This window comes from Rhinoderma darwinii, chromosome 13, assembly GCF_050947455.1.
Source record: "Rhinoderma darwinii isolate aRhiDar2 chromosome 13, aRhiDar2.hap1, whole genome shotgun sequence".
Lineage (NCBI taxonomy): Eukaryota > Metazoa > Chordata > Amphibia > Anura > Rhinodermatidae > Rhinoderma > Rhinoderma darwinii.
Window position 1 is genome coordinate 13715611 of NC_134699.1, and position 17328 is coordinate 13732938.

At 39.5% G+C, this 17328-nt stretch overlaps 1 protein-coding gene across 1 annotated transcript in view; it reads left to right on the forward strand.

Moving 5' to 3' along the window:
- The window catches only part of JPH2 (junctophilin 2), a 42451-nt gene extending 36980 nt beyond the window's left edge, over positions 1-5471 (forward strand). Inside the window, exons 3-5 of the mRNA XM_075847043.1 lie at positions 3439-3557; positions 4214-5145; positions 5391-5471. Of these exons, the coding sequence (XP_075703158.1) occupies positions 3439-3557; positions 4214-5145; positions 5391-5471 (1132 nt within the window). The remainder of the gene's footprint in view (positions 1-3438; positions 3558-4213; positions 5146-5390) is intronic.
- Positions 5472-17328: the final 11857 nt, after the last annotated feature.

A 17328-nucleotide genomic window follows, 5' to 3' on the forward strand; every position in this document is an offset into this window, starting at 1 on the left:
CCAGGCGTGGCAGATGACACCAGATGTGCACAACACGACTCCAACACTAGATAAGGCAAAGGAACAAACATAGCACGGGATACAGGTAGCAGGGCACGAGAACACTGGGAACAGGATACAACTAAGGGACCGTTTGCAGAACTAACATTGGTAGACAACAACGCTCAGGCAATGAGTGTAAGGGTTTTTATAGTCCAGGGTGATTTATGGAAGATCAACATGTGCGCGCACTGGCCCTTTAAGGCCAGGATCGAGCGTGCGCACCCTAGAGCTCAGGACAGAGCAGGGCGGCCTCAAGTGCTGGCGTCTCCTAAGAGGGAGACGCTGGCAGGATGTCACTGGTCTGTGGTCGCGGCCGTCGCGAAGTAAGGAACGGCGGTGGTCCGCCACACAAATCTATCTCTCTCTCTCTCTCTCTCTCTCATATCTGTCTATCTATCGATCTATATCCATCTCATATCTATCATCTACCTATCTCTCATATCTATCTATCTATCTATCTATCTATTTTAAATCTATCCATCCACCCATCCCTATCTCTTTATCGGTCCATCTATCAATTTGTACATGCCAGTAGTTGTGTCACTATTAATGATTAAACATTAATGTTGTATGAAGTTAGTGGAATTTTATATTCCCTAATCAAAGCATGAGATGTCAGCTCAGGTGATCCAAAGGTAAACTAATACGGTAATAGTGGAACTATGTATTTTGGGCACCTCTTTATAGTCATATAGCCTTTATACAAGTGCTATACTGTAAGGTAGCAGCGTCATCCGCCCCTATCCTTACTATAACCCGGAATATGAGGTCATGGCAAATTAGGTATAAATACAATATTTGCTAAAGAAAAAGGAATTTAAATTTGATCTAATAGAAATCTCCAAATGAAATGCAATCAAAATATTGCACGGTGCCGTTCCGGGAAAGGGCAGAGTATATAAAAAAGAGAAAAAGAAAAACCGATTCCAGAAACATTCCAGGCACTCGTCGAGATAGAAAAATTAATGGTTTTTTTATTAATTCTATATTAAGTATGTAATTTATAAAAGAATAGTTTTGGGAAGAGGAGTAATACTTTCCCAATATTAGAGACAACAATTTAGAACAGGAAGACCCCACCTGGCCAGGTTCTGCAATGATCTATATAACAAAATGAAAACGGTCAGCCCATCAAAAGATTTTAAAAATAATACATGAAATAAAAGATATAGCCTAATGTAATATATCAAATCATTTCAGCATGGTCTGTCTAATCCATACAGTGATCATATGAAAAACCCTTCGCTCCGTTCACACCTGTGATTTAAAGCGGTTTTTTTTTAGCATGGATTTTGCATCATAGATCAGAACAGTCAGACCATTAGAAATATAGTAGTATATCAACACAGTCTAATCACCATTACTGATAGTAGTTCAAATAAAGCTTGCCTTCGTTCACACCACCTTTTTTGGTGTACAAAAATTTTTTTTGGGGCAACATGGATCAATACAATCTGTCCATTAACAACAGTAATGATGCATAAAAAGTGGTATAGTAGCCATCCTATACTCATCTGATCCGAGATTGTGGTTTCAGAGCGCAGATTCCATCACTGCCAAAAAGCACTTTACTTGTGGGCTGTTTTTTAAACCCAGGAGAAAGGAGAGAGAGAGAGAGAGAAAGGAGAGAGAGAGAGAGAAAGGAGAGAGAGAGAGAAAGGAGAGAGAGAGAAAGGAGAGAGAGAGAGAAAGGAGAGAGAGAGAGAGAAAGGAGAGAGAGAGAGAGAAAGGAGAGAGAGAGAAAGAGAAAGGAGAGAAAGAGAAAGGAGAGAGAGAGAAAGGAGAGAGAGAGAAAGGAGAGAGAGAGAAAGGAGAGGGAGAGAAAGGAGAGAGAGAGAGAAAGGAGAGAGAGAGAGAGAAAGGAGAGAGAGAGAGAGAGAGAGAGGAGAGAGAGAGAAAGGAGAGAGAGAGAGAAAGGAGAGAGAGAGAGAGAAAAGAGAGAGAGAGAGAGAGAAAGGAGAGAGAGAAAGGAGAGAGAGAAAGGAGAGAGAGAGAGAGAGAGAGAAAGGAGAGAGAGCGAGAGAGAGAGAGAAAGGAGAGAGAGAGAGAGAAAGGATAGAGAGAAAAAGAGAAGACCTTTGTTATTCTGGTCTTGACCGGGTCCGGTCTGTTCCGTCTCCATCTAGTGCTCTTCAAAGCATTTGGGGGAGTCACCACAGACAAATAGATCTCCAGGAGGCATGAACCAGGTTCCAAACAGTGTGTGGCCAGGAAAGTAGAATTAAAATCGTACAGTGCTTTTTCCCATGTGGCGTTCCACTCCACCTGGGGCTGCAAGACAGGGTTGACGTCACTACCTGCCGTGAGCATCTAGATTGGTTCAGCTGACGCGTTTCATCCCTGTTCGGGATTTTCTCAGAGCTATTCCATTGATACAGAGTGGTATGGCATCTTTATAGTGCTTTGCTTAAAGGGAACATATCCCAAATTTTTTAAGCTATACAGCAAATTTACGACAAGTCAATTACACAATTTTGACTAAAAGAAGAAAAACATTTCTTTGTATGTAATATATATTTATTTTTATGTAATACAGTTTATAATGATTTTATCAATTATGTTAATCTCATAAAATGAAGAATTATATTTACATAAACAATCCTATAAGAAACATATACAGACAACACACCACAGAATATAATTTCCTGTGAAGTATGCAAATAATCAGCAGTGTCCCTCTCCAAAAGAGGAAAAAAAGGAGGGAAGAAAGAGAGAAACAAAATTATAATAAAAATAAAATGATTTAAACAAAATGCGGGTAACAAAAATGAAATAAAATAAAGTAAAATAAAAATAAAGAAATAAAGAAAAAATTTATTAATAAACAGATATAGCTCAGGCTTTGCTCAAGGGTGGCAGAGAGGGAGTCCGTAGCCCAAAGGGCAAAGGGACCGGGTCCCCACCAGTCCCCTGTGTTGATATACTACTATTTTTCTAATGGTCAGATTGTGCTGATCTATGTTGCAAAATCCATGAAAAAAAAAGGTGTGAACAGAGCGAAGGGTTTTTCATATGATCACTGTATGGATTAGACAGGCCATGCTGAAATGATTAGATTTATTACATTAGGCTATATCTCTCATTTCATGTATTATGTTTACAATCTTTTGATGGGCTGACCAGTTTCATTTTGTTATATAAATCATTGTAGAACCTGGCCAGGTGGGGTGTTCCTGTTCTAAATTGTTGCGTCTCTAATATTGGGAAAAGTATTTCTCCTCTTCCCAAAACGATTCTTTTATAAATTAAATATTGAATATAGAATTAATAAAAATGCTAATTTTTCTATCCCAAAGAGTGCCTGGAATGTTTCTGGAATCGGTTTTTCTTTTTCTCTTTTTTATATAAATACAATATTTCCTCACTGATGTATTATAATATATTTTCCCGTCTTAGGACAGCTCATGCCAAAGCCAAAGCAGACGGAGCTGAGCAGGCAGCTCAAGCAGCAAACAACGAGTCCAGCATTTCAAGAACTATGGCAAGAGAGCTCTCTCCAGACTTCTACCAGCCAGGTACATGACCGAATCTCAGAAGCAATGTCTGATCAATACCTATACATTTACCAAGAAATCACTGATGTATCTTGGGGCTCCTGGGCCACGATGCAAAATCTGTAACAGAGCCATGACCTACTATGTCCCAGTTATAATACTGGGGTCTACTTATGTGCCCCTTTAGGCTCTGTGGCCAAGGTGTGGGTACTACCTCTGCACCTCCTATAGCTACACCCCTAATAGCAAAGTCCAAGTAACACTTATTAAAAACTGACCATTCTCTTTAATGGAAGGGGGGCCTTATTTAGTACATTTATCTGTTAGCCAGAGTGGCTACAAAGAGGACCTCTGGAGGGCCCAGGATGCCCATGCATTACTCGGACAGCCCATTCATTTCAATAGGAATTGTGTAATGCTTCATGTCACCTGTGGTGGCACTGCAGGAAAATGTAACACTTGTTGCTGGGTTCCCACACATTATACACCTGATCGCTGCATTTGGACACCCTGTGGTCAGCATAACATTTAGGAAACCTTCTAAAAAATGGGTTTTCCAAAGTGTGAATGGGACTGAGCTGCAATACCAGACACAACGTATGGACAAGAGTGGTATGGTTTCTTTTTTTTAATCTCATACAACTTGTTAGTTGCTAATTTTTCTGTATTTATTTTAGGGCCAGAATACATAAAAAGAAAACTAATGCAGGAAATCATTGAAAATGCAGAACCCATGGAACTGAAAGAACAAGCTAGTGCAGCCAATGAAGAGCCTTCTGCACCAGCTCCTTCTGAAAGTCCCCAGGTACCAGATAAGCAACCAACTTCGCAGGATGTATCCCCAGTACGAACCCCATCCCCACCAATGGCTGTGACTCCACCAGATGCCAAGAGACTTCGTACAAGCTCCCAGAAGGAGAGGTTACTGACTCCCGGGAACTGGAATGGGGAACAAACTCGTGGTGGAAGTCGAATTGCCTCCCCGTCTAACAGCCCATTAAAGGCAAGTAACCAAGGAACATCTGCAGATGTGACGAGTAAATATGAAAGCCAGATGAAACCACTTCAACGGTTAGGAAACAAGTCATCTGGGTCGGATGTTGAGTTTCACAAGGGCTATCACAGCTATGCTGTGCGGACCTCCCCAGTGACTCCTCCACTGGATTATGAGGAAAAAGCATTCCCATCACCAGTAACACCAACTAAGTCAAGAACTCCAGATTTGAAGGAGGACAAGAAGGACATTTCACCTTCCCAAAAACTCCAAGAACAGACGGCTGCTATAGAACCCCCCAAAAAAGAGTTCAAAGTTAAACCCAGTGAAGACAACAGGCTGGATGTGAAAGTTTTAGAAGCTAAAAGCGAGACCAAGATAGTCCAGAAATATGAACCCAAAATTATTCAGAAGACTGAACCAAAGATTGAACAGAAAGCAACTCCTGCGAAAGCAGAGCCTAAACCCGTGCCAAAAGCTCCTGCTCAAAAACCTGAACCCAAAGCTCCAGCTAAGACCGAGTCCAAGGCATTGGCTAAGTTTGACCCTAAAGGCTTGGTTAAAAAGGGTGCCCAAGCTGCAGCTGCTGTAAAACCGGAAGAAGAAATTGAAGAGGTAGGCACAGTGCATGGTATATGTCTAAAGCCATGAGATCCAGGGTTGGTGCCACCAGGTATTGGTGAAACATCTCATGTCGATTTAATGTCTAACATTCTGCGCTGATTAATTTCTTAATATATCTTTATAGTGGTCAGAGCTCAGTTTTTCTGATACCGAGCTTCAGTCCCCTGCATAGACATAGACATAAATGATACAATAGTCAATCCAGCTTACTAATGGCTTCATCTTCTGTATTCCAGAGACCTGATACAATCATGATTTGCATGGTAATATTACTGAATATTGGCCTGTCTATCCTATTCGTACATCTACTGACATGAAGAAAAAGAGTAAGTATTACCTTCCAGGGCATTGAGTAGTCTTAAAACATCAACTTGTAGAAATATGGAACTTTCTCTCTGGGATCGCTGAACTTGGGCTCAACAAATGACCAAATGATCCCTTACTCCAAGTCTTGTGATCCTAAATCACAACGTCATAATCTGAAATGTAAAAAAAATATGTGCCTTTTCTTTAACTGTTTAAAAGTGGTTGTCTCATCTCGACAAACCCTTTTCCATTTGCCCCGCTATGGGATATGGACTTCAGAGAGTCACGCTTGGAACCTCCCTTTATGAGCCATTAACAAGCAGCAGCTCTTGCTCTGGAAGACCCAGCCCATACATGTATTACATCGATGGCCATCCATTTGAATGGCCGCATGTAATACTACATTTCCCCTATAGTGGCCGCTGCAGTGGAAATGAGTGGCCAACAGCAAAATCAAGAACTAGCAGCTCTCTTATTAAAGGGTTAAGAAAATCCGATTAAATCCAAACTTTGCTTTACTGATGTTGAGTTGCTCTACTCCCATTGGCATATTTTCTAATTTTATCAAGGACTCCCATGTTTTTTACGGCAATCACAAAGCAGGATGCAGCACTATTCTTGCCGTCAAAAAAACTGTAACCTCGACGGAAACCTAATGAATCCCATCATGATGGGGTCTGTCAGGATTAAATGTGTGTCCCCAAGTTTACAAACATCTCCTGTGTAGTCATATATTTCTCCATTCCCTCTGTCCCCTTTAATTGCTAACCTACAGAAAGCAGAAGAGGAGAATATGGAAGAGTAACACAGGCCTGCAGCATCAGACTACACAAAGTTTGTTTGTAGTCTGTCACCATGGAGACACATAGGTCTGAATAGGAACTGTGGACACAAAATTAAGTTTAAATAAAATATCTATGCAAAAGTGTACATACCCTTTAAATGAATCTTATAAGATTTGAAAAAAAAAAAGGGCTGCTATTTATCCCCAGAAACAGCGCCACTCTTGTATATGGGCTGTGTCTGGAATTGCAGCTCACCACCTTCACTTTAATGGGGCTAAACTGCAATACCAGACATAGCCCATGGACAGGAGTGGCGCTGATTCAGGTTTGATATACTTCCTTTACTGGTGAATATAGATATCATTTGATGGTAGGAGTACACATAGATCTTGTCACTTGTGGTTGTGTTCTTCTCATGCAGGAATTATGGATCCATGGATTTTCAAATCAGTCTTTCTGACACATGACGAGAAGTCATCAGGAAAAAAATATAAGCCGATTTGTGCCTTGACAGGCGATAAAGAAGCTGAGGGACAATGGATGTTTCATCTTCAACGTTCTATCCGAGCAATGATAGCAAATGGATTTATACTTCTTTCCGCCATAGCATTGCACTGAGATGTACCGCCGTCTTGTTTGCAAAGAAAGAATATAAAGTTGAGGTATATCACAACGACAAAAAGAAAAAAAAAATTCTATCTGTGAATACAAGTTGGAACTTGGGTTTCTGGAGATCTTTCCATGGACACGTTGACCACCAGAAGCCATGGAGACCCCTAAACCCAATGCACAAATGTAGCTTTTGTGTTTGGACAGGTTATTTATTTTGTGTGTGCAGGGTGCAGGTTGGCGATCGCCTGTCGGAGGGAGCAGACAGGAGGTGACATGTTTACACGTTTTCATGCTATATAACATTGTAACACCATAATCCAACCCCATGTCTTAAAGGATAGAATTTTCTAGATAGACTTTGCATGTGTGACTGGTTTGTCCTAGAGATGTTTCTACAATACAATACTGAGGTGCACATTGGTGTCTGTTGTAAACACGTGTGGGATAAAAAAAAAAACAATAAATTGCACTTTCAGCGCATTAAACCCCTGGAATGTTCTTTTAATTGTTCAGGGGCTGAAGTCAGGCGATCGGACCGCTACCGAGGATGGTGCATGTGTGATTGGAGTGATTGGAGTTCAGTGAGCGGTGTGCTATTCCCTATTTGGCAGTTTCATTTTTTGTTTTTGTACATTAGATATATTACATAGTAGGAGATAGATATATACATACATTTATATAGATATATTTTCCTTTTGACATGCCGTGCACCGTCCTCCTTTTACTTCTTAGTTTCTGTGAACTCAGATCTAGTTTGTACATTTTCTATCTGTCCAATATCTATCTCTTTTATCTATCTCCATCTCTCTCATATCTAATTTCTTTCCCTCGCTCTCATATCTATCTATCTACCTCTTTTTGTCTATCTCATATCTATCTCTTTCTCTCCCTCATATGTATCTATCCATCGATATATATTTATCTCTCTCGTATCGAATACCGATCTAATATCTACCTATCACTTTTTCTCTCTCTCATATCTATCGATCTCATATCTATCTAATATCCATCTACCTACCTATCACTTGTCCTCTCATATCTATCTATCTATCTCTCATATCTATCTCCTATCTATCTATCAGCTATCTAATATCATATCTCATGTCTCATGTCTATCTCTCGATCTATCTATTTCTTTCTCTCCCATATCGAATACCGATCTAATATCTACTTATCTCTTTTTCTCTCTCTCATATCTATCTATCTATCTATCTATCTAATATCATATCGATCTCATATCTATCTACCTATCGCATATCTATCTATCATCTATCTAATATCATATCTCATCTCTTTCCTAGCTATCTATCTATCCATCTATCTATCTAATATCTATCTATCTATCTAATATCTATCTATCTAATATCTATCTATCTATCTAATATCTATCTATCTATCTATCTATCTATCTATCTATCTATCTATCTATCTATCTATCAATCTATCTATCTCATATCTATGTCAAATATCTATCTCAGATCTATCAAATATCTATCTATCTATCTAATATCATATCTCATCTCTTTCCTAGCTATCTATCTATCCATCTATCTATCTATCTAATATCTATCTATCTAATATCTATCTATCTATCTAATATCTATCTATCTCATATCTATGTCAAATATCTATCTACCATCTATCTCAGATCTATCAAATATCTATCTATCTATCTATCAAATATCTATCTATCAAATATCTATCTATCTATCTATCTATCTATCTATCTATAATCAATCAAAGTCATTTCTTTAGTTTTAGCTAATTAATTGTACTTAATGGGACATATGTAACATATTCAGTGCGAATATGTAAAACACCTTGTGATAAATGTTTTAAAAGGAGACCACACTGAAATTTTTTATTAAAGTGATCAACGTCACCTTTTGATTGACACGTGCCCAAGAATGTACCAGTCAGAATGTGCCAACCTAAAAATCAATGTACTTTCCGCCCCCCTTACGGGATCTTCCTGAAAAGGCCACCATGTTTTCTAGCTGCAGTCTGAGTATGGGCTGGATGGAGTAACTCACATGAAACATCTGACTATTAGGCCTGAGGACCTTCCACTAACAGAGCTGGCGGAGAAACTGCTGACATACACTATGGTGCCACTCACAGAGCTCTAGGGAAGGTCGCAAACTACCGCTACCACATATTGCCACAGTGTACGTGAAGTAGCACGAAACCTTGGAGGCCCTGGACATCGCCAGCATTTGTTGGAGCCTTTATCTGAAGTACAACATTTAACAGGAAAAAAGGAATCAATCAAAACTATATAAGAAAAACTCTGTGTCCTAATGACAACACTTCCTGCCTCTGTGCTCTTGACAGCTCATTGTTATCATAGTCTCAGATTCCTATGAATTGATAGAGAAACAAAGATAAAAAAAAGGACTCCAAAGACTTGATTGCGGTAGTTTCGAGCGGTCATCAGGGACAGATTGCTTCTGAGCAGTGGCATACATAAAAGAGCCGGGGCTCTATAGCAAATATGGCAAAATGGGCCCTTATTATGGTACAAGGTTTTACCACCCAGTACCGAAGGGGCTGGTGGTTGTTTCCCCCTTCAATAACCCATAGGCCAATTCCGCATCCCCTTGTATACTATCAATGCAGATACTCTGGTAAATGCTCACCACTCAGAAGCAACCAGTGCTGGGGCCCCTCTCTCCAAGAGCCCCATAGTAGCCACATGGTCTGCCTCTATGATATGTACGCCCCTGTTCCTTCTTTCTCTATAACACACAATATTACTGTAGGTTTTGTAAATTTTACACCAGAGAATTATGAGAAAACGTCTTCAAGCGTGTATTATTCCCTGAGGGGGGCTTTTCATAGAGAAATGCCTTATTTAAAATCACTAAAACAATAAAATCACCATCCACATCAATGTCCACACATATAGTCAGTTTGGATGTGGATATTGATGTGGATGGTGATTTGATGACCCTGTACTTGACAAGGCACACAACCGGATATGTTTATATGGGGACACGGGAGCTGCTTCAAGTACTAATAATCTGGGAAAGAAGGAAGCTATCGAAAATATATGTACTGTTCCCCTTTAATTACTTTATGTCCACCAAAATGGAGAAAAATACATGAAAATTGCCCATACAGTATAATCTCATACACAGTTGACATGGACGAGCCTCGTGAAGTTCCATATGTTTGTATATTAGTGATACCGACGAGCCTCAGAGAGACATGGATGTGATATTATATGCCAGGATCTGTCATGAAGAGATGATGATTGGTAATATCAGGGGATATTTAATGACCTTCTACACGGGAGTGAATCATGCGATCAAACTATAGACAATAATATCGTTGTACTATTTTTCCAATAATATCTCCTCTTATAGCATGGGAAGTGACGTGGAAAGTATAGAACTGGGAACAGGATGTAACAAAAAGAAGTATTCAGCACACAATACTATAGTTGAAGAAAATCAGTTCTTTATTTATGGAAATAATGGCAGAGGCTTAGTGCGACGTTTCGGTCGTTAGATGACCTTCATCAGGCGCTGAGCCGTGCTGGGAACTGGTTTATCCTGTAGTTGGCGCTCTGTTCAGAATGGCAGCTAGCTGGGAACAGGATATGTTTATTACTGATCTATTAACGATCTATCTATCTATCTATCTATCTATCTATCTCCTATCTATCTATCTATCTATCTATCTCATATCTATCTATCTATCTATCTATCTATCTATCTATCTATCTATCTATCTCATATCTATCTATCTCATATCTATCTGTAAAGGATCTGCCAGGCACAGCTTCGGGGTTAACTCCCAGAACTAATCAGTCAGCACCTGAATCTACATCCCTGAGACTGACTCCAGCTTCCACCATTCAGGCTGGCAGGCTTAGGAGTGGGAGAGCCTATCGTAACCTGGCCAGACTCAGCTAGCTCCCGCCCTCGGTCTATTTAAGCCTGCACTTCCTGTCCCTCTGTGCTTGTGATTCTTTCCTTGTGGTTTCCTGGCCCAGCTACAGCTCCTGCTATTTTTGATCCTGCTCCATACAGACCCCGGCTTACCGACTACTCTTCTGCTTTTCGTTTTGTACCTCGCACACTCCTGGCTTGACTCGGCTCGTTCACCACTCTGGTTGCTCACGGTGTTGCCGTGGGCAACGGCCCCTTTTCCTTGCTTGTGTTCCTTTGTATGTTTGTCGTGTTTGTCGTGCACTTACTGAGCGCAGGGACCGCCGCCAGTTGTACCCCGTCGCCTAGGGCGGGTCGTTGCAAGTAGGCAGGGACAGAGTGGCGGGTAGATTAGGGCTCACTTGTCCGTCTCCCTACCCCCTGCCATTACACTATCTATCTATCTATCTCATACCTATCTATCTCAGGTCTCTCATATTTATCTCATCTATCTTATATCTGTCATGTCTATCTAATAACTATTATCGATCTCATATCTATCTATCTATCTATCTCTCTCATATGTATCTCATATCTCTCCATCTATCACTCCCATATCTATCTAATAACTATTATCGATCTCATATGTCTCTCATGTCTATTTCATATGTCTCTCATGTCTATCTCATATCTCTCTCATATCCTATCTATCTATCTATCTATCTATCTATCTATCTATCTATCTATCTATCTATCTATCTAAGGATGACATTAGAATGTTTAGCTTTTAGTGTATTTTAGAAAGGAAGTATTATTTTCTACATGGCCTAGAGTCACAGATCTCCTGTAAGAAGAATTTCTAGACCTTTGTCCCCATGACAATACTTCATGTTCCTAGTGCTCTGGCAGCCTTTTGTTATTATATGAATCTTTTTTTCTTTCTGAATTTGACCTGTACTAGAAAAATGGAAAATAAAAGCAGCATTCGGATTTGTTTTGCCTTTCTATGTTTTATTTTGTTGTGTACCCATGGTAATATTGGGTTGCCAGAGTATAGGAGCTGGTAATGTCATGTGGACACAGAAAAAAACAAAACAAAAAAAACACTAAAGGGACTTTAGATTTACTAATAGCTCTACTAAAAAGGGCGACTAAACAAGGAGTGGTAATGTATGCAAAGTCATGTATTCAGAGTGTGTTTATTTATTCAGACAACCGATTAAAATAAAAATCATATGTGTTTATTGAGGGGTCTCCGGACTGTAAAAAAGTTTTATAAAATGACATGATAGAAGTATAGAACTTCCCCCAAATCCCCAGCATTATCGAATTAATATGATTATATTTATTTTGTATTTTTCTATATACTGTACTCTATATTAGTATCAATGCCACATGTTAGCTGCTGACTGTTTATATACTCATGATTGGTTATATACGCATGATGTAGCTGGATGGGGCCTTGTTACATAGACACATCGACTGCACATTACTAAAGTAAGCATTTCTTTTTTTTGTATTCTTTTTGTTGCTACATAAAAAAAACACTAAATAATTGTACAAATTTGTGAACTTTTTTTTTATAATTTTTTTCTTTTTTTAGAATGCATGATTATATTTTTGAAACATGACCCCAGAATGTGTTTTCTTCAAAGACTGGTGCTTTTTTTTTTATATAAAAAAAAATTATACGATTTCTGTCGGCTGCTGTAGACGCATATTTTACTCATTAAACGGTGATAAATTATTTTTATTTGTAGGAAATTATTTAACCCTGTTGTTCCTGGTAGGAGATGTAACATAGATCAATTGAATGGGCCTCATTTATCAAAGCTGACGAAAAAAAAAAAAAAAGGGCATCTTGCCTATAGCAACCAATCACAGTGCAGCTCTACTTATAACAGAACAGGTTAAAAAAAAATGAAAGCTAATCTCTGATTGGTCGCTGTGGGCAACAAGGTCTGTTTTTCCTTTCGACAGTTTTTCATAAGAGGCCCAATGTCTTCTGGGAGCATATCTTTAAAAAAACGTGTGCACCGAGTGTTATTGTATTGTTTATTTATTAAGCTTTTTTGCAGGTTAGTTTTACTGCTTTGCCAACACTGAATGGGCAAATGGTATTTTTCACAATTCTCATATCGAAAATTAGAAATGTATTCATGTTAAGTGTTTCAGTTCTTTGCTAATATGCTCAGCTTAAGGCTGGTTTCAAGCCGCCATAAAGAAGCCACATTTTAACGCCCATATTACGGCTGCAATACGTGGACATTTCAGGGTTCTACTAAACAAAACCCTATGGTGATCTGTCCGGTTCAGTAGAACCCCAGGAGATCTGGGTATTATGCCCATAATACCATACTTGCCAATTCTCCAGGAATGTTCGGGAGACTCCTGGAAAAAGGAAAGACCCATGGACTCCTGGAAGGGCAGGCAAATCTCCCACGTACCCCACAGTCTTTTTGAAATATACACCTCCCCTCGTCCCTGCAGTCCACTTCCTATGTGCCCCCACAGAAGACTACAGGAAGGGAGAGAGGTAAGAATCTACACATGTGGTCAGAGATCTGTACTGGGGGTCTGAGGCCTGTATTTATTTAGGGTGTCTGGTCTGGGGTCTTTAATTATTAAGGAGATGTGGGGTCTGTATTTTGGGAGTCTGGTCTGGGGTCTATATTTGTTTACAGGGGCTGGAATTTAGGGGGTCTGGTGTCAATATTCACTTTGGGGTGTGATGAAATGGGCGTCAAATGCACTATTCATATGCCATGGGTTGGGGATGTCCTATATAAATGGGCATAAGGTAAAAAAATGACAAAATCTCCCTGATGTCCCTCCTCAAAAGTTGGCAAGTATGTGTAACACAGATGGTAAACGCAGCCTCATTACGGCCATCTGAAACCGACCTAAAACATTGTTCACATTGGCGTTTTGTTTATTAATAGTTTTTCTTAGGAACTAAGATTTTTTTTTTCCCCACTAGCTATGCGTAGAAATGTGAAAAAATTTAGGGAAATATTTATTTTTTTTAACCAGAAAAAAAATCTCGTACTATATTTATTTATTTTCCAATTTAAGGAAAATATTTTTAGTTAAGAAAGCATCCCTGTTATCCATTGTTCTTCAATTTGTTGTACACTTTTTGCTTCGTGTTTTTATCAATGTAAAAAGAATAAAAAAAATTCTGGACAATGGATTTTTTGGGGGAATCTCTGGTCACCTGGAGCTTTTAGGATACAAATGAACAAAACCTTTTTGTACAGTAGATTGAAGCTTGCACATTGCTTAATGGCTTATTTTTCGTGTGGGAATCAGACTATAATTTTATTTTTATGTGTGTGCGAAGGGCCCTCCTGGTTACTTATATTACCTTATACCATATTTGTGGTGACATCGCCAGTTGTCTCAATCAACACTTGAGCTCTGCAAGGATAACTTTTTTAGGAGCCTCCTCACAATATTAAGCTTTAAAAAGGTATAACATTTATGGAGTTACCCTTTAAATTTATATTTATTTAGGTCACGACAAACACTCAGACTTTGTAATGCGAATACATGATTGATTCTTGGGCCAGTTTCACATGACTGTAATACGGGAGCATGTTTGCGCCCATATTACGACTACAAATCCTGGTCCAATGATGGGTCTACTTATCCAAACATACAGAGTTACAGGAATCTATGTTAGTTCAGGTTATTAGACCCCTGGTAATGAAGAAATTTGTGTCAGTAAATATGCGCCTGTATTACGCTCATGTGAGACTGGCCTTACTCTACATTTATTTTTTGTTACATTTGGCCTAGTGTTAACAAAAAGAGCACAAAAAACAAATGGAGAAATTTCCCAAAGCAACCAATCAGGTTCCAGCTTTCATTTTTCCATTGCTGGTTAGAAAATGAAATCTGTAATCCGATTGGCTGCAATGGCCTACTCCTCCTATTTTGCTTGAATGTTTTTTTGTTTTTTTTTTAATGTATGAAGCCAATAGGGCTAATTCTATCAAATGTGTATGGTTGACTTTGCCAAACACCACATAAAGCCGAGATAAATGTGTCAGAATAGTATAACATGGTATAATATGGGCTAAACACATTTACTGGTTTTCTTTACCTCAGAATTCGTATATATGTGCACCATGTTTGTCATGCTTCACTGGTTGTGCGATCATGAAAGAAAATCAGCATTTTGTATTAAGCTATATCTAAAATGGTCCATATTTGTCCTGTCGAATGTCATCGGACTATGTGCAATAAAACTGTTAAACGCTGACTTCATCCTTTGCATCATTCATTGTTAAAGTGTCAAAAAGAAAAACTGTAGCCCCTGTGCCCTTGAATTTATTTATGCGGTTACCGCATACAGTCTGACTTTTGACAGGCCAGCTCTTTGTGTTCCAGAATTCGGCTGCCTTCACTTTCTGGGACAGGAAGTAGCTGTCTGACAGTAATCATGGCCAGCCATATTAGCTTATATTTTTCTGTCACATGGTCACCCAAAGGGTCATCGTACATCCTCTCTGCCTCAGCTCTCCTCAGCAGTTAAGAACAGTGAGAGTACCTCCTCATTCTACTTAATGTGGCCAGGGCTGGTTTTAGGGATGGCAAAGTGGGAAATTGTCCAGAGCCCCTGTTTGGAAAGGGGGCCCTCCCCCCAAAAGATGGAAACGACAGCAACAAACTAAAACCCGCTCAGTATTATTAATTAGTGTATGGTAGTATTATTTTTGGAACTGAACTGCATCATTATGCGGATTCTTAAAGGGAGTATTATCTAAATGTTGCATATTATTTGGGCACTATATGGTGGTATTATATGGATGTATATGGCAGTATAGTCTTGGTACTATAAGAAATTATGAAAAAAACGGTCTAAAAATGGCAATTATAAAACAGGCCCTGCCGACTCTCTTTGATAAGTATAGAGTGAAAGGTCTTCGTAGAGTAGAGAGTGAAGAATTTCACTAAAGTCCCCACACTTTACAAAATGATCAATCGGATCCATCTAATTTCCTAGCAAAGAATAAAGTTTTGGGATACCTCCATGAGGAGACCAGTCCACCTCATTGAGCCCAGTAGACAGGAAGGGCACAAGATCGGTGCCTATAATAAAGAAGCTACCTCCGTCAATGTTGTATAGAATGACATACCCAAATCAAGTGACAAATTGGTGTCACCTGGAACTTTAGCCATGCAAACATTGTATTTTTGACAAAAACTTGAGCAGTCTTTGTTCAAATGTCTGGAAATACGCTCTACCATTCTGCTTGTTTACACACATCTTCCAATAAATCTAATATTACAAAGTCAAATTTCTAAAGATAACAAAACCGGATGAGACACAGTATTGACCTTTTTGAAATATGGAACGTCAAGTGCGCAAACTTCACCATAACTTAACCGTTATAAACATGGGATGTAGACAAGTAATTTTATTGGCATTGACTAACTGTCTGACTCACCCCGAGGAGCCACAGGATGTTTATAAGAAGCAATGAAATGATCAAGGGTTTAATTCAGAAACCTGTCATACGTGTTGACCGTGGGTCAAAGGTTCCAATAAGAAAAACTCAGCCTGGAAGATATTTCCTGTCATAAAGAATAAATCTTACTGTCTCGACCTGGATATTTATGTTTTGCTTCAACAGTCAACATGTAGACTGCAATATAAAGAAGAAATTACAAAGTGACTCCTCCAGAGGAATCCCAAAATTTCCAAAAACTGCAGATGTGTATCCCTTATATACCTGAACTATCTATATAGAAATTTAAGATGGAGAACATCTACCAAAACATTCAGGAAAAACTCCACCCCAAATTTGTAAATCTTACATCATTTGTGGTCCCCAGTGGATTAAATTGGAAGATGTCTCATCACATATTAGGGGCTCCTGCTAGCTAGTCTATTTTATTTTGTGGGCAAATTCCACACATTTTAGTTTTGGCTGCTATTCTCCTATAAGTCCTGTACATGGCTTGAGCTAGGGATGGGCAGACAAGCGGTTATGAAAGAATTGGTAGGTTGGCTGGGGAACAATTAAATTGAACCTCAATCTTGTGAGCTTTTTGGGACAGAAAAGGGTGTTGGGCGGGCTCCTAATAGAGTATACTCAGTAGGGAGTTTGAGGGTAACCTAAAGGGGATCCCAGGATCTTAAGAACATGGTGTAATGATGGGGGTAGGGAAACAGACAAGTGAGCCCTAATCTACCCGCCACTCAGTCCCTGCCTACTTGCAACGACCCGCCCTAGGCGACGGGGTACAACTGGGCGACGGTCCCTACGCTCAGTAAGTGCACGACAGACAAACAGACAAGGGTACACAGAAGATGAGGGAAATGGGGCAGTTGCCCACGGCAACACCGTGAGCAACAAGAGTGGTGAACGAGCCGAGTCAAACCAGGAGTGTACGAGGTACCAAACGCAGAGCAGGAGAGTAGTGAACAAGCCGAGTCAAACCAGGAGTGTACGAAGTACCAAACGCAGAGCAGGAGAGTAGTCAGTAAGCCAGGGTCAATATGAAGCAGGGTCAAATAGTTCAAGAAGCTGCAGCAGGGCCAGGAAACCAAACAAGGAGGAACAGGAAAGGCAGGTATAAATAGA